Source organism: Camellia sinensis, chromosome 6 (assembly GCF_055761805.1).
Source record: "Camellia sinensis isolate YWXY chromosome 6, ASM5576180v1, whole genome shotgun sequence".
NCBI lineage: Eukaryota > Viridiplantae > Streptophyta > Magnoliopsida > Ericales > Theaceae > Camellia > Camellia sinensis.
The window spans coordinates 140,780,405-140,798,741 of NC_138966.1; the positions used below are offsets into that span (position 1 = coordinate 140,780,405).

At 35.0% G+C, this 18,337-nt stretch overlaps 1 protein-coding gene and 1 long non-coding RNA gene across 3 annotated transcripts in view; both read left to right on the forward strand.

The window, feature by feature from the left end:
• The first annotated feature begins 7,009 nt into the window (after positions 1–7,009).
• LOC114265904 (Rhodanese/Cell cycle control phosphatase superfamily protein) overlaps positions 7,010–18,337 on the forward strand; it is a 29,413-nt gene continuing 18,085 nt past the window's right edge. Inside the window, exon 1 of one of the 2 annotated variants that reach the window (XM_082874923.1) lies at positions 7,010–7,521. In XM_082874923.1, the coding sequence (XP_082731049.1) occupies positions 7,474–7,521 (48 nt within the window). In that variant the 5' untranslated portion in view covers positions 7,010–7,473. The remainder of the gene's footprint in view (positions 7,522–18,337) is intronic. The other variant, XR_014333157.1, reaches the window with a different exon arrangement.
• On the forward strand, positions 15,099–16,551 carry LOC145792928 (uncharacterized). The gene is made up of 2 exons (XR_014333158.1): positions 15,099–15,228; positions 16,507–16,551. It is a non-coding gene; the product is annotated as an uncharacterized LOC145792928 (long non-coding RNA).

The following is an 18,337-nucleotide window of genomic DNA, read 5'->3' on the forward strand; positions in this document are numbered from 1 at the left end:
GTGTTATCTTCAAGAGAAATGCAATTATCCATAGGGGAATCGGGGGCTGAATCAGAGGAAAATGGTGTATGTATCCTTGATTTCACCGTATTCGTAGGAGTTACATCTTGCTACCTGATATTGTTTTGCAAGATTGACCAACAATGTTCAAAAGCAAAATGTTTATTTTCATCTTGATGGTATAAAAGTTTTGCTTGAAGCATCTGTATCAATAAAACATTAAATTAAGTAATTATTTAATTTTTATATGAGACGAAATAAAATAAAATAAAAAACTAACGTAATAAATGAAGATGAAATCTTACTAGATCAACTTGAGACATCCCACTTTGGTGTAGATTTTTGACTTGCGCTAAACATCCACGAAATTTGTTAAAACAGTTCATGATTGTACTCCATCGAGATTGGATAGAAACTTGTGTTCTTGACTGATCATTCTGAAGGGAGCAATAATTTTCATAAATTCTTCCCCAAAAGTGAGTATAAGATTGTGAATTGCCAACAATTGGGTCTTCAAAAATGTGACACCAAGCTTTACAAAGTGCCATATCTTCAGCAATGGTGAATGATTTTCCTCTCTTTATTTTTGATGAACCTTCCATATCGATTGTGTAAAGAAACTATAAATAAAAATGTAATTTAGAAAGTTTGTTGTGAAATGAAATTGTGTAAAAAGAGAGAAGAGAAGGTTTATATTTATAGAAAAAAAGCAGCCGTTTTTTTATAGTCGTTTTAACATAAAAAAGAGCCGTTGTGATATGTTTCACTTATGTTTTTATTTAATTTTTATGTATTTTTAATGAATAAAGTAGCATACTTGGATCTTAGCCATTGGATTGTTATTAATCAACAACTGAGATCAATCATGGGTCTGCGTGTCTCTATCCTCTCATCTTTGTGTCTCTACCCATTGAACAAAATAACACAATTCAGATAAACTTCAGAGAAGATCAAAGAGAGAGAGAGAGTTTCGAAACACTTCGGATCAGTGAGAAGATCACCTTCTCTGTCCTCCTGTTTGTTGGATCACTTCGAAACACTTCGGATCAGTGTCTCTATCCTTCGGATCACTTCAGATCAGTGTTTCTACTTCGAAACACTTTAGATCACTTCGAAACACTTCGGATCAGTGTCTCTGTCCTCTCATCTCTGGTTCTCGCCTTTTCTCTCCACCTGTTTCTTGGATCAGTGAGTATCAGAGAGAGAGAGCCTCGGATCAATGATTTTCAGATCGATGGGTCTTTTTCTCATCTTTATCTTCGGATCGATGGAACTCTCTAAGCCCTAACCCCCTATCTTGTCTCACCCGAAGCTCTCTCTCTCTCTCTCTCTCTCTCTCTCTCTACCCTTCGAATCAACCTTCTCTCATCTACTACCTGATCATCCACCTTCGGATCAACCTTGTCTCATCCAGGTATTTTTCCTGATGAATTTGTGAATATTGATATTGGAGAATTTGTGAATATTGGAATATTGGTATGAATTTGTGAATATTGATATTCCAGAAATTTTTGAAGATTAATTTGGTATGAATTTGTTGAAATTCTTGATGAATTTGGTATGAATATTGATGAATTTTGTTGAAATTCTTGTTCATTCTGATGAATTTGCTGAATTTGGTATGAATTTGATGAATTTGCTGAATATTGATGAATTTTGGAATATTGATGAATTCTTGTTCATTCTTGTTCATTTATTTTATAAAAAACTTCATGCATTCTGGAAAATCCCAACTGAAAGGGAAAGAGGGAAAAAAGAAAACAGTTTAATTTTGAGGGACTTGGCAGATTTGACAGCTGCCAAAGTAGCTGCCAAATTTGGCACTTGATTTGGCAGCTGTTATAGCATGGCATTGGAGAAGCCAAGATTGCCCAAGCTACTATATTATGGCTTTGGCAGCTGATTTAGCCATCCATTGGAGATGCTCTTAGTTTGTTATTTATTAGAAGGACAATAACACAAAAGGTATTAAGCTGTTTGAACTCACAATTTCACACTATTATTTAATCAAAAGTATTGGTTAAATATGTCAGTTCTATATAGTGAATTAGTGTTCTACCCGTGCTATGCAGGGTTTGTATTTATAATTATTCGTATATATGTGAATTACAATTTTTAAATATCAATTTTTTTCTTTTTGTTTTCGACATAAAAAAAGGAATGTAACAGATGCAGCATATCTTCAATCAATTATTTTATGTTTGCTTTTATTCAAAATTTAAAAACAATGTATAGGCAAAATTTATAACTAAATTAAGAAAAAAATTTATTCCTAACGACATTTTTGAATAATGATTGAGACCCCCACTTCCACAAGACCCTCGCAAATCTGGACAACTCATGATGTGGACCCCACACATACATGAATAGGCCCTATACATATATGGAGGACCATGATCACTTTGGAGATGCGGGGGTCAACCCTAGAGGGGGTCTCAAACATTTTCCAACATTTTTTTACTTCTATATAAATACTTTAAAAAATAAACCTGAAAAGGTAATCAATATAAATATTATACATTAAATAAAAAAAATGTGGTTAGCGTGCTTGTTTGGGTTGTATTAAAAATTAAAATAGTACATTTTTTTATATATTTTTTATTTTTTTGGGGTCACATCATCTCTCTACTTTTCTGTATTTCTTTTCATAAAAAGTCAAAAAGTGCACTAATTTAGATTATCTCAAATAAAAAAAAAACTATTTTAAAAGTATTTTATATAGGTAATACCAAATAGATTTTTCTTAACAGAGAGGAAATTATAAAATTTTGTCGCAAATTTTCAAATATCTATTGTTAAACATTATATTATACTTGCTTGTTTGATTTGAAAGTTTTAATCTTTGATATTTGCTCCACATTTATCGTATTATTTTTATTTATTTATTTTTTTTCTTGGTTGATTTTCGCATAATATTTATTTTATAATGCATCTCTGAGTGTATCAATGAAAACATCATACGCTTAAAATGCACAAAATTACAATATATAGGAAAAAAAAGTAATTTCCCATAACAAAAACTACTTTAGGTGGTGTTTGGCAAGTGGGTTGGGGCTAAAATAGCCACAAAAGACAAAACAGGCTATTTTAGCCACAAAAGACAAAACAGGCTATTTTAGCCACAACAAACAAAACATCACATCCAACCCATAATCATTACACTCTTCTCTCACAAAAAAAAGCCAAAAAGCCAAAAAGCCCTTCCCAAACCAAGCTTTTTAGCCCAGGCTAAAATAGCCAAAAAAGCCAAAAAGCCAAAAAGCCAACCCACTTCCCAAACGGAGGCTTAAGAAAAAAATAAAAAATAAAAACAAAAATGAAATTCTTTGAAATAAAAAATGATTTATTTATCTAGTAATTATTTTTAATTTTTTTTTAAAGAAAATAAAGAAAACTATATAAAAAAATACAGAAACCAAACGTAAAATATAATACAAAAAATAAATAAATTATAAGATTTTCAAAAAGTGAGACTCACAAACAAATTTTATAAAGTCATGTCTATTTGTAAATTCTTTGTACTTATAATCTCCATAATGACATTAAAATAGTTTATACTTCTTGCATTAGGTCCATCTAATAACTAGATGTAATAAATTTCATAACACAAAACACAAAAAATTGTGAGGCAAAGTATCTAAAAAAAATGAAAGCAACGTTCAAAGATGATGTGAAAACACACCTGACGTTTTAATTGGAGGTATAACCAGATAAATCGCCATAGAAGAGGAAGGCAACAACGTTTATATAACTCAATATATAATTTTAATGTATTTCACTCTTCAACACGTCAAAATCTCTATCAATATTAGAATAAATGCGTGAACAAAAAAAATGAAACATTTGAGAAGATAAAGAGATATGATTTGAGACATTTCAATTGTTGAATTCTATTAATTAATAATTATTAGGTTTCAATGGTCGAGATTCTAATATTTGTTAGTCATTAAAGCTTAATTCTTTGGTTTTATCTATATTCACTTTAATTTGAGAATGGACACGTGTTAAGCCTTTACACAAATACTTGGTACATTTTGAGCATTATTGATGAAATGCACAGTGTAATTTTTTTTTTCTATTTTTTTTACAATTACAACCTGTTATTTTTTAATAAGAATTTATATTTTGTTTTTATATATTTTGAATATACAAATTATTTTTTACAGTGTAATTTTTTTTAATCTTTTTTTTTTCACAATTGTAACTTGTTATTTTTTTAATAAGAATTTATATTTGTTTTAGATATTTTTTAATATATAAATTATTTTTTTTAGATTTTAATGAAATGTACGGTGTAATTATTTTTTATTTTTTATTTTTGCAATTGCAACCTGTTATTTTTTTAATAGGAATTTATATTTATTTTAGATATTTTTTTAATATATGAATTATTATTAATAAAATATACAGTGTAATTTTTTTATATTTTTTTTCGCAATTGCATCATGTTATTTTTTAATAAAAATTTATATTTATTTTAGATATTTTTTTAATATACAAATTATTTTTTATAGATTTTTTATAAAAATAATTTAATAATCTCATCACTAACTATATTGTATGTGAGAAGTTGAAAATGGTGCGGCAATAGGTATATGATAAATCAAAAGGCTTGTGGGTTGGGAGAAGTCAATAAATGTTGAGATTTTGTTTTAAAATCAAAAAATTTAAAAATTAATATTGAGATATTGAAACTCTTACAAGATTTGTGAGTTAGAAACCCTATTTTCCTTATATAATATACTAGTGGTGACCCGTGCAATGCATGGGCTCATATGGTTTTAAATGAATAACTTAAAAATAAGATTACAAAACATAAGATGTGTTATAATTTTAGATTATATCATCCGCCGCATTAGTTATATTTTGTCATTTATTTTTTATGGGCTTTTGATAATCAAACAAAACAAAATGAAAAAAAAAAATTCAATTAAACAATCAAATAAAAAATTATAGTTTTTTCTTTTTTTTAAAAAGTTACGGTTAAATATCAATAAGTACATATAAGTGAGAACTATGTTTGGTTATGAAGAAAAAATAAAAAAAAAAAAAAAAATTCTATTGCCAACCCACTAACAAAACAAAACAAAAGACTCAATTACTAAAATTTATTATAATAAAAATAAATAAAAAAAATCAATACCAAATGTAGAAGATAAAAATACATTAGAATTGCATAAAGGAACACAAAATCAAATGTTACATAAAAACATACAAATCTCAAAACTATGTGAACCCATCACTAAAATATTCTGAAAAGATAAAATTTAAAGCACAAAATATAGTGAACACTCAATGGCCAAGTTAAATTAATTTGAAATTCTCAAATAAGAGAGAATTTTTTAGTTTGGTGGGAAATTCTTTATGAAAATGATACACAATTAATTTTCTTACACAAATTTTTTTTGGGTGGCAATTTTGGTATATAATAATTAACATTGATGCAATAAAAAGAAATTTTAAAATTCAAAATCTTTCTAGCCGTCAAACTTGGGTATTATATTAAAAAAAAATAATTTTGATGAAGCATTTAAAATAATATAAAAGTCTATATATATATACAGAAAGGGAGAGAGTGAGAGAGAGAGAGAGTGAGAGAGAGGTGGGTTAACCGCAGCAGACCATGATCATTGGATCTGAGCTCAAAAGGTAATTAATAATTAATAATTTAGCGTTCATGTTGGTAGCCAAATCTCTAAACTTGAATACAAATGACCTTATAAAATTTTGTCAATAGTTTTGCATCTATTTACAATTAATTGAAACATAACTGTTTATATAAGAGGAGAGAGATGTGAGATTAGATAAATTTAGATTATCTTTATATATTCAAATCTAAATTTAAATCATCTTTGTTTTGAATTTTCGTGATAGATATAAATTATCTTTATATAGATTTTCAATTCAAATACTTTTTAATTTTCCAATAACTTTTTCTCTTTCTTGTTGATTAGTTTATATTCGGATAACTAATTATTCTAATAGCATGTTATTATTATTAAATTATTAAAGAATATAGTTTTATTTTAAATGGAAGTGAAGGAATATGAGTGATGAGTTGAAAACTTGACTTAGAAATAAATATCACATAATTTTTTAAAATTTTAGATTTTATAAGAAATTAGGAATGAAAATTTGAAGGTCTATAGATATTCAATTCAAATACTTTATTTGATCTTTTAGAGAAAACTCAGCTTAGAAATAAGTGTCACGTATTTTTTTTTGAAAAATGCTTGGGAGCACTAATTAGTACTCCCACTAATTAGGTGGCAGTGAGTCCCGTCATTAATGATGTGATGTTTTGGTCTTGAAGTTGTATTTTTTTTTTTTACTTTTTTAATGCATGCTATTAGTGGTGATGTTTTTAGTGGGATGAATCATTGTTGTTTTTTTTTTTTAAACTTATAAAAGTATAGGAATGAAGATTTGGAGGCCGATAGATTATCAATTCGGATATATATTTTTTTGTCCTTGTTGATAAGTTTGTGTTTGGATAACTATTATTCTAAAAGTATATTATTATTAAATTAAATTATTAAAGGAAATAATTTTTATTTTAAATAGAAGTGATGGGAGAAGAGTTAGTAGGAAACTTAGTTTAAAAATAAGTGTCACATGATTTTTTAATTTTTAAAAAAATTAAAAGTGGAGATTTAGAGGCCTAAGAGCAAATCAACTACATTTGTTTATATATATAGTATTAATATAAATATAAATAGATATAGATGGATATAGATAGATAGATAGATTTCTTAATGGTTTAAATTTTTTATTTAATTTTTATTACTAATTTAAACAAGGAAAACCATTACTAAATTTTAAAAAACAACTCAACAAATGTCCTAATATAAATTAGTAGGATTCGTTTGAATTTTTTTAATTAACTGAAATATAAAATAAAAGTATAAAAGTGTGTAAGAATCACTTTATATATTTTTATAAAAAAAAAAAAAAAAATACATTTTAATTTTTTTTCTTTAATTAAAATATTAACATGGCACACAATCCCTCCCACCCAAAAGCCAGTTGGGAAGCTCGAAATAATAGAATTCGGTATGTCCCCACCAAAAAAACGAGAGGCAAAAATAAGAGGCAACGAGATGAAGCTAACAGCCTGGACAAGCCACACGATTACCCAAATCACATCTCCATCCTCTCATTCCCAATTATCTCATTGTGACATATCATTGGATAGATAGATATCACCAACAATATCCAAAACCCATTTTCTAGATTTCTTCAATTTCCCTATGAAAGCAATCTTTGGGGCCTTTCTTTTACCAAATTATGCTTTGATTTCATCCCACAATTTGTGGGTATTTTCTCTCACCCTCACAACCAACTGATTTGCAACAAACCCACTTGCTAAATTGATTGGCCGATCAAAGTTGACTGTTCTTGGTGGGTTTATATCGAAGTTCAAGCTTTTGTCATGTTGGTTTTTGACTGAATATATATCAGCTTTACTTGACAATGTTGCCTGTTTGCTCAGCCATCACTAGCTGTTCCTCTCATTCTCAGGTGAACTTAGTGCACAAGCAAGTTCTTTTTGGATTGAATTTATTATGTTGTCTGTTGTTAAAAGTAGCTTGTGTTTGTGTCTGTGAGCTATTCAACTACTGAACTACTAGGGCCTTAATTAATGGAATGTGGGTTGACCATTTTGATTTTTTTCTAGAATCATGGAGATTTGTTTCCTAAGTTCTATCGGTTAGTGTCTTGTAGAGAACTTATTTAGAGTGTATTTTGACGAGAAATGGTAGAGAGAGACCCATACTTTAGAATCCACAATTCACTCAATGAAATGGCAAGGTGGTTGAGCATTACATGCTTGAGTTTGTGACAAATCAAAAGTTGATACGTAACCTACCATGTTATTGTGGGTAAATTAGGGGAGTGCCTTTTTAAGGACCTTAAATTTTTTTCCAGTATTTTGATTGTTAATTAAGTTCTGAAGAGAGAGCTTCTCTTTTTTGATTGTGATATATTATGGGTATTCTTAAACTAAACAGAATGTTGCACTATTTTGTGTGTTGACTGTTGATCTTGTTGCATTAATTCTGTTCTACACCCTTCGCTGCATCATTAGCTTCCTAATTCAACTTGTAAGCTATTCAATTACTGAGACATGGGGTCTTAATGATGGAATGTGGCATTTGTTTCACGTGTCAGGGGTTCCTAATGATTCTTATATCATCAAAGCATTAACCAATCAATTATGTTACTGTGTAATTGATGACAGAATCTTGCTCTTATTTTTGTGCAGAGAAGGTACGAAACTTATATTGTAGCTCATATTTCTTTCAAGGGCAATGATTGGTGGCCACAAGTTTTGTGGCTCAAATGGCCCGAAAATGCCAAAACGACGTTGTTTTGGGTACAAAACAACTCCGAAAATGCCAAAACAACGAAAATGCCAAAACGACGTCGTTTTTGGTACAAAACAACTCCGAAAATGCCAAAACGACGTTGTTTTGGGTACAAAACAACTCCGAAAATGCCAAAACAACGAAAATGTCAAAACGACGTCGTTTTGGGTACAAAACAACTCCGAAAATGCCAAAACGACGTCGTTTTGGCATTTTCGGACCATTTGAGCCACAGAATTTGTGGCCACCAAACATTTTCCTTTTGAAACTGTATAGTCACTATAGGGAGAATCAGTATCTCTTATATATCTTCAGCAGATTAATCTACCCCACTTATGGTGTATATATTTGTAATTGACAATAAGCAGTTGAGACTCGAGAGTGATAGTCAGCTGCTAAAATCCAAACCAGCTGGTATGATTTACATGACATGTGTTGAGATGCGGTAATTCAAATGTTTTATCATTTATGAGGATACATGCTGTCACGACCCGAACCCGCCCCTATGGGTTAAGGCCATAACCGGCCAGTAATCACGAGATTACTTACGGCTTCAAACCAAAACAGGCTTAACACATCAGAGTAAAGGGGGCCAAAAGGGAAGCAAAATTTAAAACTTTGTCCATAGAGCTGTGCTTACATGGCACATCAAAACAAACCATACATATGTATGTTAATAACTCACAACAGCAACATAGTGACATAGGTTATGTACAGATAGGATCATCCAAAACTAAGTCAACATATAAAAACTATAAGCAGACATATACAAAAACTTCGCCAACATGACAGCATAGAACAAAATGACAAAAAGGCGAAGGCGGGTCTCGTGCGTGAGACACAAGGGCTGACTTTCCCAAAACCTCTGTTGTTCCACATCGACTTCACTAGGGCTGGGTTCGGACTTCTCTGGGCTCACCTACAAATACATGAATGAGCGTGAGCGATAGCCCAGTGAATAATATCAAATAAAGAATATACATTGGAACAATATACCACAAACGGCCTTGGGCCCAATTTACATTTTAACTAGTATATACATACATAGACACATGTAAGTTAAGTAACTGAGGTTCCAAACACATCATACGGCCTCGGGCCCAATTCATTCGTTTCATTGTCAAACTATTACTCGTGTCAAACTGGCCTTCAGGCCTATTTACACTTTCGCGTCGAAACGGCCTCTGGCCCATCCATTCATGTCTTGTCAAAATGATTTTCGGTCCATTCATTTATGTCAAAACGACCTTCAGTCCGTTCATTTATGTCAAAACAACCTTCAGTCTATTCATTTGTGCCAAAACGACCTTCGGCCAAATCATTTATGTCAAAACGGCCTTCGGCCCAATCATTTATGTGAAAACGGCCTTCGGCCCATTCATTTTTATCAAAATGGCCTTCGGTCCATTCATTTATGTCAAAACGACCTTCGGTCCATTCGCTTACGTCAAAACGGCCTTCGGCCCATACATTCGTGTCAAAACGGCCTTCGGCCCACTCATTCATTTCAAAACGACCTTAGGTCCATTTATTTCTATCAAAACGACCTTAAGTCCATTTATTCATATCGAAACGACCTTCGGTCCATTCATTCGTTCATTTCAGACTTTTGTCCACAATCCCAATTAGCAACTCATAAAACTTATAAGGGAATAAATAGTTGGACATTGCTAAGCTTTCAAATATCGATATTACTCACAGTGATCGGCTTGTGGATTTGCCCTGGAGCTTGACCCTACACATTTCATGAACACAAAAGGGTCATTAACAATTCAATCCGTTCCTTAATTCACATATTCCTCTTTAGGCTTTATTCTTATCTCATCAACTCATTTACAATGCTTAACATATGCCTAAGAGTGCTTGCAAGTGAAAGAGAACGGAAAACGAAACACAGAACGCATGAACAAAATTTCAGAAAACAGGGTCCCCGCTCGAGCGTGGACTTCCCCGCTCGAGCGGACCCTATAGGCCTGCAAAAGTGCTGTTTGCATCAAAAATACGCTCGAGCGTGAAATAGGACGCTCGAGCAGAAGGCCTGTCAAAATAGCTCCCACGCTCGAGCGTTAATTACCCCGCTCGAGCGGACATCAAGTCTGCAAAAAATACTGGGAGCACGCATTTCCCGCTCGAGCGTCAGGTTCCCCGCTCGAGCGGACCTCAAAATTCTGGAAAACCCAAAACTGTGTTCTTGAGCTTCATTTCGACTTTCAACCAACAATTCATGCATGTTATGGCTCAAATTACTCCTAGACATGTACTAACATGGTACAAGCATCAAATTACCACATATTGAAGCTCAATTTCATAAATTATCTACATGCATGTCTCAAATTTACACCAAGCTTACTTCCAACATAACAATTTCATGCATTCAAGTTCATACTCTTGTGATTTGTACATGTATGCGGGATATAACTTCCATTCTTCATCTAGATGGTGCAAATGATGACCACAAACATGAGTTCTAACCAAATTCCACATGACTCATATTTTTCATACATAACTATACAATTTCATGACAATTGAACACATGCATGCATCATTTGACTTCAAATTCAACTTCACCAACTCAATGCATGCTTTTTTTTCTCATTCTTGATTACCCAATTAGCTTGAATACACAAAATCACAAGTCCAAACTTATGAATTCAAGATCAATTACCTACCTAGAGGCTCTATCCTTTCAATCAATAGCAAATTCTTGAGTGTGGCTTCAAAATTAACAAACTTCAAGACCAAAATTGTACAATTCTTCTTCCTCTCACTCCAAGGTCGGACTCCTCACTCTCACAATATATAACTCAGATTTTTGGACTCAAAAAGAAACAATGAGAGTGTGTATAACCCTATACATAAGGCCCCCACCAATTCCAATATAATAATAATAAAGTAATGGGTACTGCTGGAAATTTGTGTTAATGCATATAATAAGATAGTGGCATATGATAGTGGTGTTGGTGGTAGATAGTGGCATGTATAGAATATGATAGTGGTGTTGGTGGTAGATAGTGGCATGTATAGAATATGATAGTGGTGTTGGTGGTAGATAGTGGCATGTATAGAATATGATAGTGGTGTTGGTGGTAGATAGTGGCATGTATAGAATATGATAGTGGTGTTGGTGGTAGATAGTGGCATGTATATAATATGATAGTGGTAGATAGTGGTAATATATAATATGTAAGTGGCATATAATGGGTTATAATGATGTTTGTAATATCTCCTATATAAGGCGTGTCATTTGGTCTTATAAAATAAGAAGTTTTGAATATAACAGAAATATATTCCTTCTTCCTCATATTTTCGGAGTTCTTCTTCCTCATATTTTCTAAGTTGGTATCAGAGCTACAAAAAACACAGCAGCCCTAAAACCGTCATAGCCATGTCGGAAGTCACGTCCGAAACCACTTCAACCCCTGCCGCTGCCATTCCGGTGAAAACGTCAAACTCTCACTCTGTCCAAATCACCACCATCCGCCTAAATGGTGATAATTTTCTCCGCTGGTCACAATCTGTCCGGATGTATATCCGTGGGCAAGGAAAGATCGGTTACATCACTGGTGACAAGAAGGCTCCTGCTGATCCGCTGTTCGACAGTTGGGACGCTGAAAACTCCATGGTTATGACATGGTTGGTCAATTCCATGGAGGAGGATATAAGCTCTAATTACATGTGCTATCCTACTGCACAAGAATTGTGGGATAATGTTAGTCAGATGTATTCTGACCTAGGAAATCAATCTCAAGTTTTCGAATTAACTTTGAAGTTGGGAGAGATTCGTCAAGGAGATGATTCCGTCACCAAATATTTCAATTCGTTGAAAAGGTTGTGGCAGGATCTTGACATCTTCAACACATACGAATGGAAATCGGTTGACGACTGCAACCACCACAAGAAAACTGTGGAAGACAGCCGTGTTTACAAGTTTCTTGCCGGCCTCAACATTGAGTTCGATAAAGTGCGAGGAAGAATTATTGGCAGACCTCCTCTCCCATCTATTGGCGAAGTATTTGCCGAAGTCAGAAGGGAAGAGAGCCGAAGGAGCGTCATGCTTAAGAAAAAAGGTACTGGTGAATCAATTGAAATTTCTGCTTTAATTAGCGATGCTGCGGCCAACAAGGCTGCAAATTACCAGCGCAGGTTTGATGATAAGCCACGGGTCTGGTGTGATTTTTGCAACAAGCCTCGCCATACACGCGAAACGTGTTGGAAGATCCATGGCAAACCTGTCAACTGGAAAAGCAGCAAACAAGGAGAGAAGAATCGTGGCTTTCCTACCGCTAATGAAGCCGATTCAGGTCCCTTCAACAAAGAGCAGATTGATCAACTCTTAAAGCTGATAAAATCCAACTCCTCATCCGATACTCCTAGTGTTTTGTTGGCACAAACAGGTAGAAATCCTAAAGCCTTCTCTTGCCTAAACTTCTCTCCGTGGATCATAGATTCCGGTGCCTCCGATCACATGACTAGTTTTTCCCATTTATTTAGTACCTATTTCCCTTGTTCTGGTCATGACAAAATCAGAATAGCCGATGGTAGTTTTTCACCTATTGCAGGAAAAGGATTTATTAAACTAACTGAGAAAATTAATCTCAATGCTGTTCTTCACATCCCCAACTTAGCCTGTAACCTTTTGTCTGTCAGTAAACTATCTAAGGATTCTAATTGTCGTGTTACATTTTTTGAATCCCATTGTGAATTTCAGGACCAGAACTCGGGGATGATGATTGGGCGTGCTAGGATGCTTGAAGGTCTTTACTACTTTGATGAAGTACCTGTTAGTAATAAAAAAGCTCAGAGCTTTAATAGTACTAGTTCAATCTCTGTTCGAGAAAAAATAATGCTATGGCACTATAGGCTAGGACATCCTAGTTTTCTTTATCTGAAACATTTATTTCCAGAATTATTTAAAGGGATTGATTGTTCTTCTTTTCATTGTGAAAGTTGCATTTTTGCAAAATTTCATCGCTCTACTTATTTGCCAAAACCTTACCAGGCTTCCAAACCTTTTTATTTGATTCATAGTGATGTTTGGGGCCCTTCTAAAATCACTACTCTTTCTGGTAAAAGATGGTTTGTTACATTTATTGATGACCATACCCGCTTATGTTGGATTTATTTGATGAATAAAAAATCTGACGTGAAAAATTTATTCACAAATTTTTACAATATGATTGAAAACCAATTTCAAACCAAAATTGGTATTTTACATTCTGATAATGGAACAGAATATTTCAATGAGCAGTTGGGTGAGTTTTTGGAAAAAAAAGGGGATTTTTCATCAATCTACATGTCGGGATACCCCTCTGTTAGAATTTCCCATCTTTACCTTCACCTACTCCACTACACACTCCACTTCACCTACCTCCACTTCACCACACACTCCACTTCACCTAACCCACTATCACCTCCACTACACCTACTACCACACCTCCACTACACCTACTACCACATTTTCTTCTATATATAGATTGTATAGGAATTGTAATTAATCAATCTTGTAATTAAATCAATCAATCAATAATATACATCAGTTTATTTTTCATGGTATCAGAGCAAGGTTAAAACCTTAGTATTTCTCGCTTCACCGGCGGGCGGCAACCTCGCCTTGGCCGCCCGCCGGACCTCAACCTATTCCGCTTATTTTCTACACATACCTTCACTAAGTTGTAATGGCTCTCGAAGCTCTCAACTCCAGTCCCGACTCTTCCTTTTTTGCATCTGGCAACATTGAACGCGAGCTTCTTGCCAAACAGGTTGCATTGGACATTAATGAGGATGAAAAGCAACTACTTCAAAGTATGGAAGATGAGGAAAACAGGGAAGTATTTTGTCCGATTGTTGGTTGTGGTGCTCGTTTGAATTCTTTGGATGTCTTTGAAGATCACTACAATGCACGGCACACTGCATCTTGCTCAGTTTGTTCAAGAGTGTACCCTACATCACTTCTTCTCAGCATACATGTGTCTGAAGCACACGATTCTTTCTTTCAAGCAAAAGTTGCGCAAGTCGGCAGCAACATCTTGTAGACAAGCACACATTCCCCACTTCATTTGAGTTCTTTAAGAAGACCCACCACGAGAAGAAGCAGACCACACAGCTTTCCATGCTCTTATAAAATATTATTATACCCATCCACCGCCCAAAAATTTTCTTTTGTTTACTATGACACTTAATTGCCCTGTCCCTCTCTTTTCTTATTTATTTATCACCAAACACCCACGTTATCACACTTTTATTTTAATATATATATATCTCTTAAAATAATGAATCATAAGCTTCTTTTTGAAAACATAATCATCAAACAAAAACACAACACAACCACCCACGTTATCACACTTTATTTTAATATATATATATATATATATCTTTTTAAAAAAATAAAAATAAAAATAAATAAATAAATAAAAATAAAAATAAAAAAAAAAAAAAAAAAAACAAATACAATAAAATAAAATCACACTGCTGTTTTTCTTATCCCCCATCCACAACTATTTTTCTCTATTTTCTTTATCCATTGTTTTCTTTTATTTTATTTTTCTTATTAAACAAAACAACACCACAAAATAACACCAACCACTTTTCACAATCTTGTCATTTTATTCATATCAGGGGATCAACCCCGATCACACTTTTACATCCCCAAAAAAAAAAAAAAAAAAAAAAAAAAAAAAAAAAAACCCACATCCACAGGCGGATTTTTCTTCTCTACTCGGCCGCCGGTCTCTTCTTTTTGCCTCCGTCCTGGGCGGCCCTTGACGGTACTGCCTCCGTGCTTCCTCGACCACCAAGCCAGTTGCCTCCTCCCTGCTCCTCCACTCCCGCATATGGCGGACTTCCAAAACGGAACATCACGGTGGCCTTCCGCTTCAGTTCTTTATTTTCCGCCTTTAGCACACTTATCTCTGCTCGCGCATCCTTATACATGCGTTGGAGCAGAGCCAGCTGGGAGTTTAAATGCTGCACCTCATTTGTCCTACTCTGCAGCCGGTTCGACAAATTTGTGACCGCCGTCATGCTTTCCACACATGCCTTCAAAGTATACTGATTGGCCTCCACATCCGACTGCCCTGCCATTCTTTGCTCCACAGACCGCATCGGAAAGTTCAACGGAGTATACCCAGCGGTGTTTGGTTGAGGTTCACTGGCCACCGCACCAGTTCTCTCTCCTGTGGACTCGTTGAGGTCGGGAAAGAGGGTGAGCAGCCCGCGGGAAGACGAAGCCATTTTTTCTGGGCAACAGAGTGTTATAGAGAGTGTTACAGAGTTTCTTCTCAGCAAAACCTCTCTTTCTAAGCAGAACGAAGAATTTTTCAGAGGTTTCTCTCAGTTTTTCTGTCTCAGTTTCTGCCTCCTCCGCTTCGGTTTATAAAGACCATGACACAGAGGCAGCCACGCGCATCGCGCGCCTTTTGACGCCGACAACTTGGCACGCCTTTTCATGGCACATCTTTTGATAAAGTGGGCACGCCTTTTGATGGCACGCCTTTTTGAAAAATTGGGCGCACCTTTTGAGGATGCGATCTTTTAAGGGGTCCGACAAGACTCTGTAAACTGTCCCGACATTGATTCCGGTTAGCTCCTTTATGGGTCCGACAAGACTCTGTAAACTGTCCCGACATTGATTCCGGTTAGCTCCTTTATGGGTCCGACAAGACTCTATAAACTGTCCCGACATAGATTCCGGTTAGTTTCTACAAGGGTCCAGCAAGACTCCGTAAACTGTCACAACATTGTCTTCTACAACGGTCCGACATGACCCCATAAACTGTCTTCTACAACGGTCCGACATGACCCCATAAACTGTCTTCTACAACGGTCCGACATGACCCCATAAACTGTCTTCTACAACGGTCCGACATGACCCCATAAACTGTCTTCTACAGCGGTCTGACACCGCCATCCAGTGTCCTCTACACCATCATGACACCACCATACCGTGTCCTCTACAACGTTATGACACCCCCATACAGTGTCCTCTACAACGTTATGACACCCCCATACAGTGTCCTCTACAACGTTATGACACCACCATTCAGTGTCTTCACCAACGGTCTGACACGACCATACAGTGTCTCCTATCTTTTTTTATTTTTATGTATTTTCTTGTTTTGTTACTCTCTCCAAACTCAAGTTGGTTAGTTTCTCTCCTCCTTGAGTTTGCGGGGGGCTGTTAGAATTTCCCATCTTTACCTTCACCTACTCCACTACACACTCCACTTCACCTACCTCCACTTCACCACACACTCCACTTCACCTAACCCACTATCACCTCCACTACACCTACTACCACACCTCCACTACACCTACTACCACATTTTCTTCTATATATAGATTGTATAGGAATTGTAATTAATCAATCTTGTAATTAAATCAATCAATCAATAATATACATCAGTTTATTTTTCAACTCAACAAAATGGCATTGCAGAACGAAAAAATAAACATCTACTTGAAGTAGCACGTGCTATAATGTTTTACATGCATGTTCCTAAATATTTATGGGGTGAAACAATTTTAACAGCCTCTTATTTGATAAACAGGATGCCTACAAAGGTGTTAACATACAAAACACCTTTCGATTGTCTCAAAACTTTTTTTCCTGACACGAGGTTGTTTTCTGATTTACTCGCCAAAGTTTTTGGATGTACTGCCTATGTTCATGTTCCTAGTCAATTTCGTTCAAAACTTGACCCCCGTGCTATAAAATGTGTTTTTTTGGGTTATTCCTCAAACAAAAAGGGGTATAAGTGTTTCGATCCTCAAACCAAGAAATTTCATGTGAATATGGATGTGTCATTTGTGGAAACAAAATCCTATTTCCCCAACACTTCTCTTCAGGGGGAGACAAGTGGAGTAGAAGACCGTTTTTGGGATATTTCTATCCCGCTCCCCAATGTCATTTATCCTACACAAAAACCACATCTGTCTGATAATGATCACTTAGGAGAACCAAGTTCTATGGTGCCTAGTCAAGAAGATTCTTGTTTAGGGGGAGAAGTACTACAAAATGATCTAAATCCTGAGCTTCAGGTTTATACTAGGAAGCGATTTCATCTGAGGAATAATGACCCGAATGTCCATCCTAATGACCCGAATGTCCACCCGAGTTCTGACATCGAAATTTTAGGTAATCCTATTCCTTCTATTTCCGACCTTGATGTTCCTATAGCAATTAGGAAAGGTGTCCGAAATTGCATTAAACATCCTATTGCAAATTACCTCTCCTATCAAAGACTATCTAAAAATCATAGAGCTTTCACATCTAGGATTTCACATTAAGGATCTGGGAGCCCTCAAGTATTTCCTCGGAATGGAATTTGCAAGATCCAAGGAAGGTATATTCGTTAATCAGAGAAAATATGTTCTTGATCTCCTTGGAGAAACAGGTATGCTTGGTTGTAAGATGGTGGAGACTCCGATCGAGCCTAACTTGAAGTTACAAGCTGCTAAGGCTGAAGAAGTCAAAGAGAGGGAACAATATCAGCGACTTGTCGGGAAATTGATTTGCTTGTCTCATACGCGGCCTGATATTGCCTTTGCAGTCAGCATGGTAAGTCAGTTCATGCACTCACCAGGGGCAGAGCACTTTGAGGCCGTTTATAAGATCTTAAGATATTTGAAAGGAACTCCAGGGAGAGGCTTACTGTTCAAGAAACATGGACATCTTCAAGTTGAAGTATACACAGATGCAGACTGGGCAGGAAGTGCTACAGACAGGAGATCAACATCCGGATACTGCTCCTTTGTAGGTGGGAAGCTAGTTACATGGCGGAGTAAAAAACAGAATGTGGTAGCTAGAAGTAGTGCAGAAGCAGAGTTCAGAGCTGTTGCCCATGGAATCTGTGAAGTAATGTGGATTAAAAGAATTCTTGAAGAATTAAAGCTTTCTCACCCGACACCTATGAAGGTCTATTGTGACAACAAAGCAGCTATATCTATAGCTCATAATCCAGTTCTACATG